Source organism: Anolis carolinensis, chromosome 6 (assembly GCF_035594765.1).
Source record: "Anolis carolinensis isolate JA03-04 chromosome 6, rAnoCar3.1.pri, whole genome shotgun sequence".
NCBI classification, from domain to species: Eukaryota; Metazoa; Chordata; class Lepidosauria; order Squamata; family Dactyloidae; genus Anolis; species Anolis carolinensis.
In genome coordinates, this window is record NC_085846.1 from 20,683,015 (window position 1) to 20,697,145 (window position 14,131).

Here is a 14,131-nt window from a genome sequence, read left to right on the forward strand (position 1 = left end):
GTGGTCACAATTTGCTACCAGGAATTAGATTAATAGTAACTACTTCCATGTAGTAGATTGAGTAACATATAAAACATTTCCACAAAGTGGTTAATGAACAATGCTTTTTAAATTAATTAAAAACAGAAATTTCAAACAATCCAAAATGGTTAAAACAGCTCTGCCAGGCAAAAATGCACATCATATGTTTCAAGGATCATTGCATTGCTACTGAGAATAACCTCCTCATATTGTTAAATCATATTGTCTCTGTTAAGAATCAGCAGACCCTGCTGGTCCCGTATGTCTCTTTTTATTTACTCCAGTTGAAAAAAAAATAGATTTGGAAACATTGTAATGGACTCTGTGCTAACATCCAAAACTGAGAATGTAAACGAGATCTAAGCAGTTTAACTTTCACACTTTTACAAATATGCCATACATTAGCCATACATTAAAGGATCTGTGAGGAGATGGTTTTTCTCTCAATTCATTTCCATGTACTTTCTACACGAGTGGGACAGAAATGAAAAAAAAAAACCCTCCTCAAGTTATACATTTTGAAATATGCCTCTTGATCAATGTGCGTCCAAAATTCCTTTCTCGCTCCCAGCATGAGGGCAGGGAAACACTTTGCTCCCTTACAGTGAAGAGAGAGACAGGTAAAAACGTCCCAACCAGGACTTGTTTGTGGACGGGGTCAGAGATAGTGCTCTCCCTACTCAGCTCATTCCTTTGACAACACTGACCCACCCACTCGCCTCCTCAACAGTGTACTTTACAAAGGTCACCACTGGGTCCAGGTAGGAATTTTTCCTCCCTATGTTCTCGGGGTTTTTTTTGTCAACCCTACACTGTTTAATCTATGACAAATTGGGTAATTTGCACAGTTTTCTAGGCAGAAATGGACCATACTGCAGGTGGGAGGGTGGGTTGTAATTTCGAACAAAGATATAAATGGGCAGAACATGCTTAAATAAACTCAGAGCAATGTCCCCTGCATTTCAGAGAGTCTAGATAGGCCAAAATGGTTTGGCCCCACTGATCATTTACCTTTATAATAAGAATAATATACTTTATTTCTTTATTTATTTATTATTACAATATTTATATCCCACCCTTCTCACCCAACAGGGGACTCAGGGCAGCTTACAATAAAACACACATATAAAAATTGTACAATACACTATAAAACAGTTAAAAATTATTAACTTACATCGGACATACATAAAACACATTCTAAAATACAGATGGGCGTGTTCAAGTTTAAAGGACTGGGTCTGTCGGTTGAGTTCCACCGTACATAATAATAATTAGCACTGCTAATTGTTATTCGAAACTCTTCCCCTGGTCCAAACGATGTTATTTGGTTTACTAGTTTTCTGTTCTAGATTGGCATCCTTTCACACCGTTCCCTCCCCCCACCCTGCAGTCCCCCCACTCCAGCCTTCCCCACCCCCCTCCAACAATACAAAATGCAAATGCAGTTGCAAAGTGCAGAGAGTGCATGAGCAGCATAGGTATAGGGGTCTGAGCTAACTAAAGTGCAAGCAGGCGGTGGTGAACTAATTAAATATGGTGCAATATGGTTTTATAAAGTGCCAAGGCAGGACCAATTAAAGATGATAAATTTGGTAAGTTAATCAGGGGGACCAGGCTTCACAGCACATAATAGTTGTTATAAAAGCATTTAAAGGTTGTTATAGCAGCAATATATAAGCAAGGAGTGAAACTCAGTAAGACAGACTCTCAGTTCAGGTATAACCTTGGTTGTTATGTTAAGTCAGGAAAGGGGATCAGGAAGAGAGGACATTCAGAACATCTGCGACTTGCTGGTATTTTCTGGTATTTGTTTGTTGGTATTATCCCAGCCTCAGTTGACACCAAAAGTTCTAGCAGCAGCCAAATAGGCCCAAACAGCTCACGGCGCAGAGCAGCCCTCTCTGCCGGCCACAACCATTACCCTAAGGTTTCCACTATTATAATAAGAATAGTGGAAACCTAATTATAATAAGAATAGTGGAAACGGGTGGGAGGGAGATCCAGCTGCCTACCCTGGATGGTGAGACACTACATCCGTCATCTTCGGTAAAAAGTCTTGGTGTCTTATTGGACCCTCTGCTCACAATGGAGGCCCAGGTCTTTGCTGTGAGCAGATCTGCGTTTTTCCATCTACGTCAGGCTAGGCGACTGGCTCCCTACCTATCTAGGAACGACCTGGCGACGGTGATCCAGGCGACGGTCATCTCGAGGCTCGACTACTGAAACGCCCTCTACATTGGCCTTCCTCTGTCAGTGATCCGGAAACTGAAGCTGGTGCAAAACGCTGCGGCTCGTCTTCTCGCCGGGGTGCCGGCGAGGTGGCGTATCACCCCAATTCTTCAACAGCTGCACTGGCTACCAATTGAGTACCGGATTACTTTCAAGATACCGGTACTAACTTTCAAGGCCTTACATGGTCTGGGGCCAGCGTACCTGAGGGCCCGCTTATCACCCTACCAACCCCAGAGATTACTTCGGTCCGAAGACCAAAATTTGCTTGAAGTCCCTAACATACGGACTTATCATTTGTCTTCCACTAGGCAGAGAGCCTTCTCGATTGTAGCCCCTCAATTATGGAATGCCTTGCCAGTGGAAACTCGAACCACCCGAGACTTACTTGCCTTTCGGAAAGCCTGCAAAACCTTGCTCTTCCGACAAGCGTTCAATGGGTGAAAGACTCGGGGCTATGTCTGTTTTTATTGTTGCTTTTATTGTTGCTTTTATTGTTTTTATTGTTATTTTAAAGCCAAGTGTATTGTTTTAATCTATTTTTGTAAACCGCTCTGAGCCAAACCGGGAGTAGCGGTATATAAGTTTAATAATAAATAAAATAAAAATAAATAAATATTCTGCTCTTTCTCCCCAAGGGGACTCAGAGTGGATTACAGGTACACATATAGCAAATATTCAGTACCGTTATATAATTGATAAGGACAGACAGTACATACACAGAGGCAAGACATCACTCTTTTCATCTCTGCTGTGCTCGACTCAGCCATAGGGAGATGCTGTTGTTTCATTTTCCATGCTGAGGACACATGGACACCTTTCCTGGTCGGATTTTGCTGGCATGTTTTTCAGTGTGCCTTTTACCTTCCCATCAAAGTGGTATCAATTTATCTACTTACATCGTTGTTTTCATACTACTAGATGAGCAGAAACTGGGCTGATGGCAGGAGCTCACCCCGACTCGGGTTTGAACTACCAACCTTCCCGTCAGTAGGATCTTCTTTAGCTGGCAGTTTAACCCTCTGTGCTAGCCTGGCCCATTTACCTATTCTGTTGTTTCTGTCACTGCAGCATCTAGCCAGAGAGCCATTACCAGATGCTTGACTTCACCAAAGGTGGTCACTAATAGCAAGGAGCTATCTGGACCTCTCCAACAAACCTTCATGCTGATGGGAACAACATGGCCCCAATCTATGACAAATGCAGAGAATAGGGATGGCACCACTACCCCAAATAGCTAGCCGAGCACTTCATTTTGGAACTGGTACACTGTTCACACTCAACCTGACATTTGAAGTTCAGTCCAGTTTACCTCACATTAAAAATCAGACATCCTGGGAAACCACTTAGACTTCCAGGTTTGACTTCTGGAGCATTTTGGGTAAAGGGAGAGTGTTAACAAGCCCCTGGTTCTCTATTGAAAGTGAACTGCAATAGTCACAAAATGAGCTGATATGTGCTATTTTATGAATTTTTATATTTTAGCAGTCATTTATAATCTATCCTTCTTCTCTAAAGGGTTTGAATTATTTGATTGATTTGCTGATTTTGTTTTAATTCATCAAATAACTGTTCCTTCCATATATATAACAACTTAAATAAAAGGAGTCAAATTTATGACTCATCCTACGAAAAGCATCTATTAAAACATCTATCTATCCATCTGTCTATCTATCTATCTATCTATCTATCTATCTATCTATCTATCTATCTATCTATCTATCTATCTATCTACATAAAGAGCTGTTTAAAAAACTAGGGATTATTTCAAAAGGAAAATCATCCAAACAGTGAACAATTTGTAACACTTTCACGCAATTCTGGAAATTGAGCTAGGAGATTTCAGACTCTTAAGTCCAGAGAGACATTCAGGTAAGGAGATTTTCTGAATCATTCCTAATTTTCAAGACATTTCTGACTCTGTAGATTCCCCCCCCCCCCCCCATGGACCAATTAAGAATTCCAATCACATTTTCACATTTTTCTCCAAAACATATACAAAAAAATCTTAATTGGTCTGTAGCTCCAATGAACAAATAGCAGCCATAAGGAATTCATAGACTGAATAACAGATAAAGGGAGCATGAGTCCTAATTCTTATTAGGCTGTATGCCTCTCTGTTCCTTTATTTGTTAAAAAAAAGTATTTTCAGGTGCAGAACAGCAAAGAAGAACAAGGTATGAGCCATTTTTCTCTTATCTGCACTAAAATTATGACTTAAAAAGGACAAGAATTCTTTTTTTTGTAATTTATGGTCTTGATAAACTCTTCAGGTGAGTTCAACTTGGTTACTTGTGCTTAATAGCAAAAATATAGATGATGAATAGGATATCTTTGAAAATCTCTGATCATGTTTTCAATTTGTACAGTAAAGATAAGGCTAACTTGTTTTTTCTTTCATAAAATGCATAAGTTCAATGAAGTAAATATGGGCATTATACATTAATGTTATTTTAATGCTATTCATAATGTATAAAATGAAACTTTTACTATAGGTTTGCAAAGTTTACAGCCCTCCAGAAGTTTTACTACAAGTACCATAAGTCCAATAAATATAATTTATGATAGCTTCCTAACATACTCCAACTAGAAAAAGTGAGTTGATTGTAATATGATAATTTCTTTGTGCACCCTAATTATTAGCATTTAGTGTCATTTACAGTGATTATAGTAAATGGCACTAAGTGATTTCAAATATAGTGTATTTTATTATATTCTTATCTGTATATTTGCAAACTGATATAGTAGTAGTCTTTATATTTTAAAAGACTTTATGAAGAAAATGGAAAATTAGGAGCAAGTGCAAGTATAAAAAGTTGCACGTGGCATAGTACTAAAGGTTGATCACCCCTTACCCAGAATTCTTAAATGTAAAATACTTTGAAATTCCCCCCTTCCATGTTCCTTCGGTATTTTATCTTGTTAGGAGCCTGTTTACTTCTGGCACAGTTGTAATTTGGAAAAGGATAAGGGCACATTGCTAGGGAGTTTGAGGGTGGAATTTACAGGGAGGAAATTGTGTGTTTTAAAATGCATTTAATTGTATTTGTTGTATTTAACCTAACACACAGTACTGTTTAACTGTTGTTGTTTTTAATTTTCGTATTTGCTTTATTTTAAATTGAAAAAAGTATGTTGCTGCTAGTCATCTTGAGTCCTTTTGCGGAGGAAGGTGGGATATAAATAAATATAACAACAACAACAAAAACAAGAACAATAAATTATTTAGGTTAAATTAAGCATTATGTTTTCAAAAGAGCTTTTTTCTGCCCTTATTCCAAACCAGTAATGGGAATATTACTCCCTTCAAATGTTTCAAAGTGCAATTCCAACTACCAGAATTTAGCTATGTTGGTTTCTGGGAGTTTAGATCCAAAATATCTTTAGAGTTTTCCTACAGAAACTCTATGATTCAGATTGAATGCTCGCACTCAAACACATCCTCCAATTTGGATTACCTGGATTATTTGTATTCTTTTGTTTTGAAATGAATAATTTATTTCTTTTTTTCTTCTCAGATTCCGTGTGTTACCACTGAACTATCAATGGGAAACCAAACACATCAACCTCATTTTTACCTTACTGGACTCTCCAATAATATGCAGCTTCAGATTCTTTTCTTTCTTCTTTTCTTGATCATTTATTTACTAACCCTGCTGGGGAACTCTTTGATCATGCTGGCTGTAAGAACCAATTGTCATCTTCAGAATCCCATGTACTTCCTCCTGAGCCACCTCTCTTTCCTTGATGTGTGTTTCTCGTCAGCCACTGTCCCAGAGATGTTGAAAACCATCATTGCAAAGCAGAAGACCATATCCATTGGGGGCTGCTTCATACAAGCCTTTTTTATCATGATGTCAGCTACTACTGAGGTTTTCATCCTGTCATCCATGGCATATGACAGGTATTCTGCTATATGCAAACCTCTGCATTACATTGAAATAATGAATGCAACTTTCTGCCAAAAACTAGTGGCTACAGCATGGATGGTTGGCTTCTTTTACGCAGCAGCAAACATATTACCATTGTTAGCATTACAGTTCTGTGGATCACATGTCATAAAGCATTTCACTTGCGAGTTGCCTTCCATCCTCTCTCTTTCGTGCAATGATACATACGCCAACAAAATACTGTTTTTTATTACTGGAAGTACAGTTGGGCTGTTCTCCCTGTTCCTCACCATTCTGTCCTACAGTCACATTATCTCTACTGTCCTCAAAATTACCTCCACTGAAGGGAGGCATAAAACTTTTTCTACTTGTACCTCACATCTCATTGTTGTGATTCTTTTCTATGGAACTGGTTATTTCCGCTATTTGAGGCCAACTTCCATTTCATCTGTAGTTTTGGATGAAATACTTTCCATACAGTACTGTGTCTTTACATCTTTTCTAAATCCCATCATCTATAGCTTAAAGAACAAGGAGGTGAAAGCAGCATCTAAAAAGCTTCTGAAAGAAGCATTTAAAAATTTGTTTCACCTAAAAACCTGAAATTCTGATTTTTTTAAAAAAAACGTTTTTTTTTAAAGCATGTAATGAAGAAAGTACATTTCATTTGGCTATACAGCTACAGTTCTGCCCTGCCAGTAATTCTTTTCGCCCAGCAAAACTGAGAGGATTACTTTCAGACTTCTCAATAGTTTTGTGGAAAAGAGTTGTTTGTTATGCTTGTAAATAGTGTGTGTGTGTGTGTATTATTAAGCAATATTTAAAGGTCCTTGTGTTAGGAGAGATTCTTACAAAACTGTATATAGACATTCATTTATACTTTTCTTCATTTTAAATAAATTGCTATCATATAGCCCTCCAAAAGCCATGAGATTGCATCTTCCAGCATTCTTTCTCTTTGATTTTGCTGGCTAGGACCAATTAGCATTGCAGGCCAACATATTGGGACTGAATGATTCCCACTAACAACTGCAGATATAGTGGAGAAAGATGTCCCATTATCAGTACTGAAGAAACCTTAACTAACTACCTATCCACTTGCTTTGTATTTTGTTCTTCATCCTAGGCAGCAAAATGTTATGGGTTAACCTGAACTTTTACCAAGTGTTTGTTCAGAACTCATCCATAGCTTCTCAAACATTATTCTTATTTTTCATTGTTTCTTTACCTTCCTATGATCCTTCAAGGATGGCAGAGACTTAAATTTCCATTTTGTTATATATCCTCACATCTTCTTGATAAAATATCGACCATAATTCTCATGTGGGTGCCTTCTTTCCAGAGCACGATGAAACTCAGTTGATGCAGATAGTTGGCAATCTACCCCAACTATTTTTAATTTTTTACAGTTAGTCTTTCAAAACAGAAACATTCATGTAAATGCTTCTTATAAACAGAAAATTGAGCTATAGTGTCTACAATAAGCATTACCCCCTAGTTAGGTCTACTGTGAAAAATCAAAATTGCAACAGGACCAACTTTAATTGTAAGGTTCAGTTGTAATCAGACCTGTCTAGAAACCAAATGTGCCAATAGCCATTTGCTGCTATTATACCCCAACATTAATAATCGTAACAATGTGGCATTCAAATAAATTAGTTAAGTGAGGCGATCCCTTGTAGTTCGAGGATGATGGTCTTCCAGTAATTTTTCTTGGAAGACACCTGTGCGTGATTTTTTTTAATGTGTGCATGGCCGGTCAACACACAGTCTTCACAGAGTGAGGTTCCAGTAGTGGTGTGATTACACAACAAGAGTGGCTTCTCAGTCTGTTGCAGCCTTCTTCCGCCTTCACAGCCGTTGTAACATGTACCATGTTATCCTCCGTCTGCTCCGCCGTTGAGGTCTTTGGGTCTTCGGATTGTTCTTGGTCTGGATCCTCCCCTGTGGCCATTACTGGGGGTGCTTGACTCCGGTGGTTGTGCCCGCAGGTTCATTGGAACATGCAAGCCCCCTCACCACGTCAAGGTGACAATCCGTTGAGGGGGGCATTCAAATGGCAATGTTCTATATAGCCAGAATAAATCATATCCATTAACATGCATGTTAATTTTTAAAAAATCTTCTCCTAGATACTTAGCTACATATTATCTTAAATGCAGAGGATGAGCTAGTTCTTGGTGTTTGATTGGACTATCCTAATTTTCAACTGTACTACCAAAGTAAGGGAGATGTGAATTATCCTTCTTCAAGCTTGCTCTGGTACTGGTAAAATTGTCTGAGAGCTGCAATTAGTTTTAGAATGTTTGGAGTTTGATCTTAAGATGGAAGATCTTACCAATCACATTTAACCAAATTTTCATAGTTAATTATTTACTGTGTGAAAAATGTAATTTAGCTAAAAGGTATCTATTGACAATCAAGAATATTCTTATTTTATTTTGTTATCTGTACCTGTTATGTTAGTAAAAATGCATATTTTACTAATAAATAAATGTTATAACATATCAAAATTACACTCTCCAAAGGACAGAATGTTAACTCTTGTCTGTTGTTGTTGTTGTTGTTGTTGTTGTGTATCATTTTTTCTTTCATAATTGGAAAATTGTAATTGCTGTTTGTGAAAGATGGTTACTTATTCTATTCTTTTTCATCATGACTTGGTCTTATTACAAGAATTTCACTTTGTTTTTAAAGTGACTTTTCACATTTCAGAATCCAGATAACCTTTTCACCAAGGATTTTCTATGCAAAAAAAGAGCTTGCTTTAGGAGAAACTATAATGTATTTGTTCAAAGAAGAATTCTCAGAACATGAATTTTTCCACAGAGCTCATTTTGAACAAAATACATTGTATATTTAAGTTTAACACCTCCCAGATCCTTTATTTTTCTGGAATGACTGTATCCCCCCCCCCTCACCTTGAGAAAAAAGAAAAATAAATGAAAAGAGAAATACACACTAGTCTTTACTTTTCCACAAATTGATATTTTAATATCTTTCGTACAATCAGAAAAAAAGAACCAATGCCTGAATACTGTGTGAAGATCATCAAAAGACTGTGATACTTTTATCAGTTGCACTTCTATTTTTGGCAGCTTCTTTTTAAAAGAAAACTTCTTCAGTCCCCTGGGAGTTGAAGGCTAAAACATCTGGGGTCCACAGGTTGAGTACCAGTGTTCTAGAGGCCATCCCATCAGTACAATTTGATAGACACCTCTTCTTAAACTTACATGTAAAATAATATACTTTTGCAGTCAAGTTCTCCAGTTTGTTAGACAGAGGTGGGATCTTGTCTTGATGGGCCACAGTAGGATAGAATAGCCCCATTGTAGCCCACAAGTCAGTATCCCTAAAGGTATACTTGGAGTCACCAAAAGGAAGACTCCAAGTGGTCCTATGTTCCAGTCAGCAAGTGATCCAAGACTCCTGTAGTTTGAGTATAAGAGCTCTCAAGGAGTTAGTTCAATCCAGGTCAATCACAGTGTATTCAGCAGGATGAAGGAAGAAGCAACATAATGGATGTCAGCTGGTCTTGAAGTTGTCCAGATAAACAAAGACAACAAATATTGAAACAGAGCAGCATGAAGTAGGCAATAAAATTCCCATGTTATCCCAAATATGGTATTTGAAATATAAATGGTCACCCTACAATCTTCAAGGAGTAGTCCTTCACCTTGCTGATCATATGTTAATGGACAGAAGTTCAAAATGGTTTAGAGGCCAAAAATCTTTCTTTGGGCTACATGTAGTCAACAGGGTACACACCAATACTTTAATGATTACATTGTACATCTATTGTCACAAAGTGCACCCCTGTACTTCTCCAAGCTGCACTGTGCAACCACCTGCTCTAATTATACTTCACATATTTTTTCTCATGGGAAATCATACATAATATAAGGTCTAGAAACTAGAATATGATTCAAACGAGTTTCTTTGCCACCCAGTGCAAATATGGCACAAATAAAACAGGGCTTTGAGGAGGTTATCTAGATATCCTATTCAACAAAAATATTCAAATTCTGACCTCCTAACACAGATACTGCAGGATATATATGGAATCAGAATAGCAATTGCTACTGCTGAGATCTGTACAGCACAACTAGTCTTTAAAGAAAGTACTTTCTGCTCTGTTTGTCTGACCATAAGAAGTTTTGCAGAGAGACACATCATGTGCTGGCATGGATTGAGCTGAACTGAGATTCTTGATTTTTTTTTCAGGATTGTATCATGCTTACCATTTATAGGGTTGATTCCTCACTATTCAACAAGATGAAATGAGCTGAATGCAAGGTAATTGGTTCCAGTATGATAGCTGTGTTGTTATTTTACTTTCCCCTGTCCAAGGTGGTTGATTAAGACTTTTCATTTCTTGATTCAAGGATGGTAGTTAAAATTGATACTGTGTTTTACTGATATTTATGTAGGGAAGGAAGACAAGCTTCCATAAAGAGGGTGACATCAACTTCTCCTAAATCACCGATTTAAGTGGGAATATTCTTTCTGAGGCTTGATCTACAATGACCATTTGATGAAGTTTGAAGTTAACTGTGGCAGCCAGATAACCAACTCCTGCAAAATTACATGAAAGAAAACCACTAATATGCTTTAGTGCTTCAAACTAATTCCAGGATTTCATTGTAATCATCTGAACAGAAAAACCATTTTCTTCAATACCAGTTTGAAACTGCATTAAATGATCAGTGTAAAATCTGGTATCTTAGACCACTAAAAGTGAGTAAATTCTCTGTAGAATCTTTTAGGTTGCTACTGTTGCTACCCTTGTATTCTTTTCACTTCTACACAACTGCAGTTCAGAGTGCATCTATGCTGTAGAATTATTACAGTTTCATGTCACTTTAACAGCCATGGTTCAGTGCTATGCAACCATGGGAACTCTAGGCACCAGAATTATTTGGCAGAAAAATCTAAAGACCTGGAATTATGATTCCATAGAATTGAGCCATGGCAGTTAAAATGATGGCAAACTGCATTAAGCCTACTATTTAGATGCAAACTAAAATACTCCTCACAAGATTCCAGCTCCATTTGTAATGCATATTGAATGACTCCTTGTTGCATCATTTGTAGGCTAGAGTAGTTTATATTATTTTGCTTTATTTACTAGCAAAACTACCTAGTTATTCATTTCACTTTCATCCTACCCCAGTGCATATTTTGTAAGTGTATGATAGTCTTTCCTTTTTTCTCTGTATCTCCCTCTTCCAATTCTCATTGATCCTACACCATAGACCCTATACCACCTACATAGGCGTCTGCATCCACACTGCAAAAGTCTGTGGAATGCACAATGGCAATCAAGACAGTTGTGTTTGGCTTCAATTGGGAAATTAACCCAACTGTCCTCACTGGCATTACATTTGAGAGAGATTGGGTAAATTGGGGCATGACTGCATTCAGGTGACTTAATCTTGGATTACTCCAGGGTAGCATAAAGCCACCATAGGACTGATTTTTATCTATACAGACTTAAATGGTTAATGTAGATGTGCCCTAAGTTTCAAGGCAGTAAACAACAAGATTAATTGCACTGCAAAGAAATAACAAGTGAATACAATTCACTACTTTTTAAGAAAACTACTTTTGACTTTATATGGGCATTTTGACTTTATCTTCCACAGCTGTTCTGACTACTATGTGATTTTTGCAGGTGCTGAATTATATTCCTTCACATGTTTTGTACCCAATACATCTCATAAACTATTCAGAAGACTGTGGTAGGACATGCACTAAAACCAAGATGTTTTGACACTGGCATTGGATTCAGAGACCACCAGCGCTTGTGATATATCCTTCCATCTCCACTCACCCTCCACAGTAATACATGCTACTTCAAGTCACTATAGTCATATAATTGGATTTCATCTTATTGCAATGTATAATACTTCTCTTGCTTCACTTAACAGTTTCTATGCTTTTAATTGTTGCTTCTGCCTTTGCTAGAAATAGAAATGGACAAACAAAACCAGACCTCCATTGTAACATATTTTGTCCTCTTAAGATTTTCAAATTACACAGCAATGCAGGTTTTCCTATTCTTGGTATTTTTCTCTGTGTATGGCATAACCTTGCTGGGGAATTTTACAATTATTATAGTAATAAAGTGTAACAATCACCTCAGTACTCCAATGTATTTTTTCCTTAGTTATCTGGCGTTTCTAGATATCTGTTTTTCTTCAGTCACTGTGCCAAAGCTGCTAGAGATTTTGTTTGTGAGCCAGAAAATTTCATATAATGGCTGTCTCATTCAGATGTTTTGTCTTTGCCTCACAGCAGGCACTGAAACATTCCTTCTGTCAGCAATGGCTTATGACCGATTTGTTGCCATTTGCAAGCCTCTGTATTATGTACAAATCATGAATAGAGCATTTTGTAGACAGTTAGTAGGTGGTGCATGGACAATAGGGACTGGATATGCTATGACAAATACGTTGTCTGTATTGAAACTAGTCTTCTGTGAATCAAATATTATCAGTAACTTCAGCTGTGAGTTTCCATCTCTCCTGGCCCTATCCTGCACAGACACTTCCCTGAATGCAATGATACTTTTTATAACTGGTGGTACAGTTGGGGTTTCTTCATTCTTTATTATTATCTTGTCCTACAGTTATATTATCTCTACTATCCTGAAAATACATTCAGCAGAAGCCAAAAGAAAAACTTTCTCCACATGTAGTTCTCATTTAATTGTTGTAATTTTATACTATAGCATGGGGTCATTTAGGTACCTGAGGCCTGAAACAGCTTCTTCAATAGTTATAGATACACTCTTTTCTATCCAATATAACATTGCAACATCCATGTTAAACCCCATTATCTACAGCTTGAAGACCAGAGAAGTGAAGGAGGGCATCAAGAAGCTAATGGGATATAAATAATTGATTTTATCTAGAGCATAAAATGTTCCCCCGCTACTTTGCGGTTCGGTTTTCATGGACCCGCTGATTCACGGATTTTCTAGAGGCTTCTGGAACGTGGCCATACAGCCCACACAAAAGGGCCTCAGCTGAGGCGCCTGGCCTGGCCTGGCTCCAAGGGCTCACAATGGCCCGCCACGGCTTTGAGCAGTACATTAAAAGTGGTATGGAGAGAGGGAGGGATGCTATATTTATTAAAATAAATATAGCATCCCTACTTCACGGATTTTCACTTTCACGGGTGGTCCTGAAACATAACCCCCACGATAAGTGAGGGAACACTGTAATGTAATTTGATCATCGGTCAATGAATTGGCTCACTATCTAGTTAACAAGCCAATATAGTAGGTTTTCCATGCACACAGTTAATAAAACTATTTTGCCACAGTGAATATATTGAAATAAATTGATAATATGGCTAATTTCACTGATTCATGGACCTCACTTTGTCTAGAGCAGTGGTTCTCAACCTGTGGGTCCCCAGGTGTGGTGTCCTACAGCTCCCAGAAATCTTAGCCCGTTCACCAGCTGTTAGGGTTTCTGGAAGTTGAAGGCCAAAACACAAGTTGAGAACCACTGGTCTAGAGTCACCTCATGAGAAATAAAAAGTAATATTGGTTTTAATTATAATGAAATGAGCTTGATTTATTTTGCTTAGATAATGGTCTTCAACTTTTAGCAGTCTTATTGCTTTGTGAGCTCTGCATCATGAAATGTTTTCTGTACTAACTGAACCCTCATTTCAGTAATTTGACCTTCAGATATTCTAGTTTATGTGGATTTACTATAGTGTAATATAGTGTTTCAATGAGGAGAATCCAACATGGACTTTGTATTGTTAGAGTGTTTATTGTTGTTTTACTTTTTATTGTAGGAAACAATCTACAACAAAATACAATAAAGTGCTCTAACATGAAATCAAATTCTTAAAGAGCAAAAACAGAATACTAGCAATGTATAATTTTATAAGTATAATAAATTCCTATGTGGATTTGTATTCGTAATAATGTTTATAGTCAAGAATGAGTAAATGATAACAAAATGGGAATC

The 14,131-nt window shown here is 37.5% G+C and overlaps 2 protein-coding genes across 2 annotated transcripts; both read left to right on the forward strand.

The window, feature by feature from the left end:
* The first annotated feature begins 4,361 nt into the window (after nt 1–4,361).
* LOC100558031 (olfactory receptor 5A2-like) lies at nt 4,362–9,082 on the forward strand. Its single transcript, XM_003224555.4, has one exon. It carries the CDS (start codon nt 5,796–5,798, stop codon nt 6,741–6,743), a length of 948 nt encoding a protein of 315 aa, XP_003224603.1. The 5' UTR covers nt 4,362–5,795; the 3' UTR covers nt 6,744–9,082.
* Nucleotides 9,083–10,292: 1,210 nt separating this feature from the next.
* Nucleotides 10,293–13,042, forward strand: LOC100557834 (olfactory receptor 5V1-like). The gene has a single exon (XM_003224554.4). It carries the CDS (start codon nt 12,116–12,118, stop codon nt 13,040–13,042), a length of 927 nt encoding a protein of 308 aa, XP_003224602.2. The 5' UTR covers nt 10,293–12,115.
* Nucleotides 13,043–14,131: the final 1,089 nt, after the last annotated feature.

Bases quoted from the DNA above. Each gene is read 5' to 3' on its own strand.
- LOC100558031 (XM_003224555.4), top strand. From the start codon at position 5,796: ATGGGAAACCAAACACATCAACCTCATTTTTACCTTACTGGACTCTCC.
- LOC100557834 (XM_003224554.4), top strand. From the start codon at position 12,116: ATGGACAAACAAAACCAGACCTCCATTGTAACATATTTTGTCCTCTTA.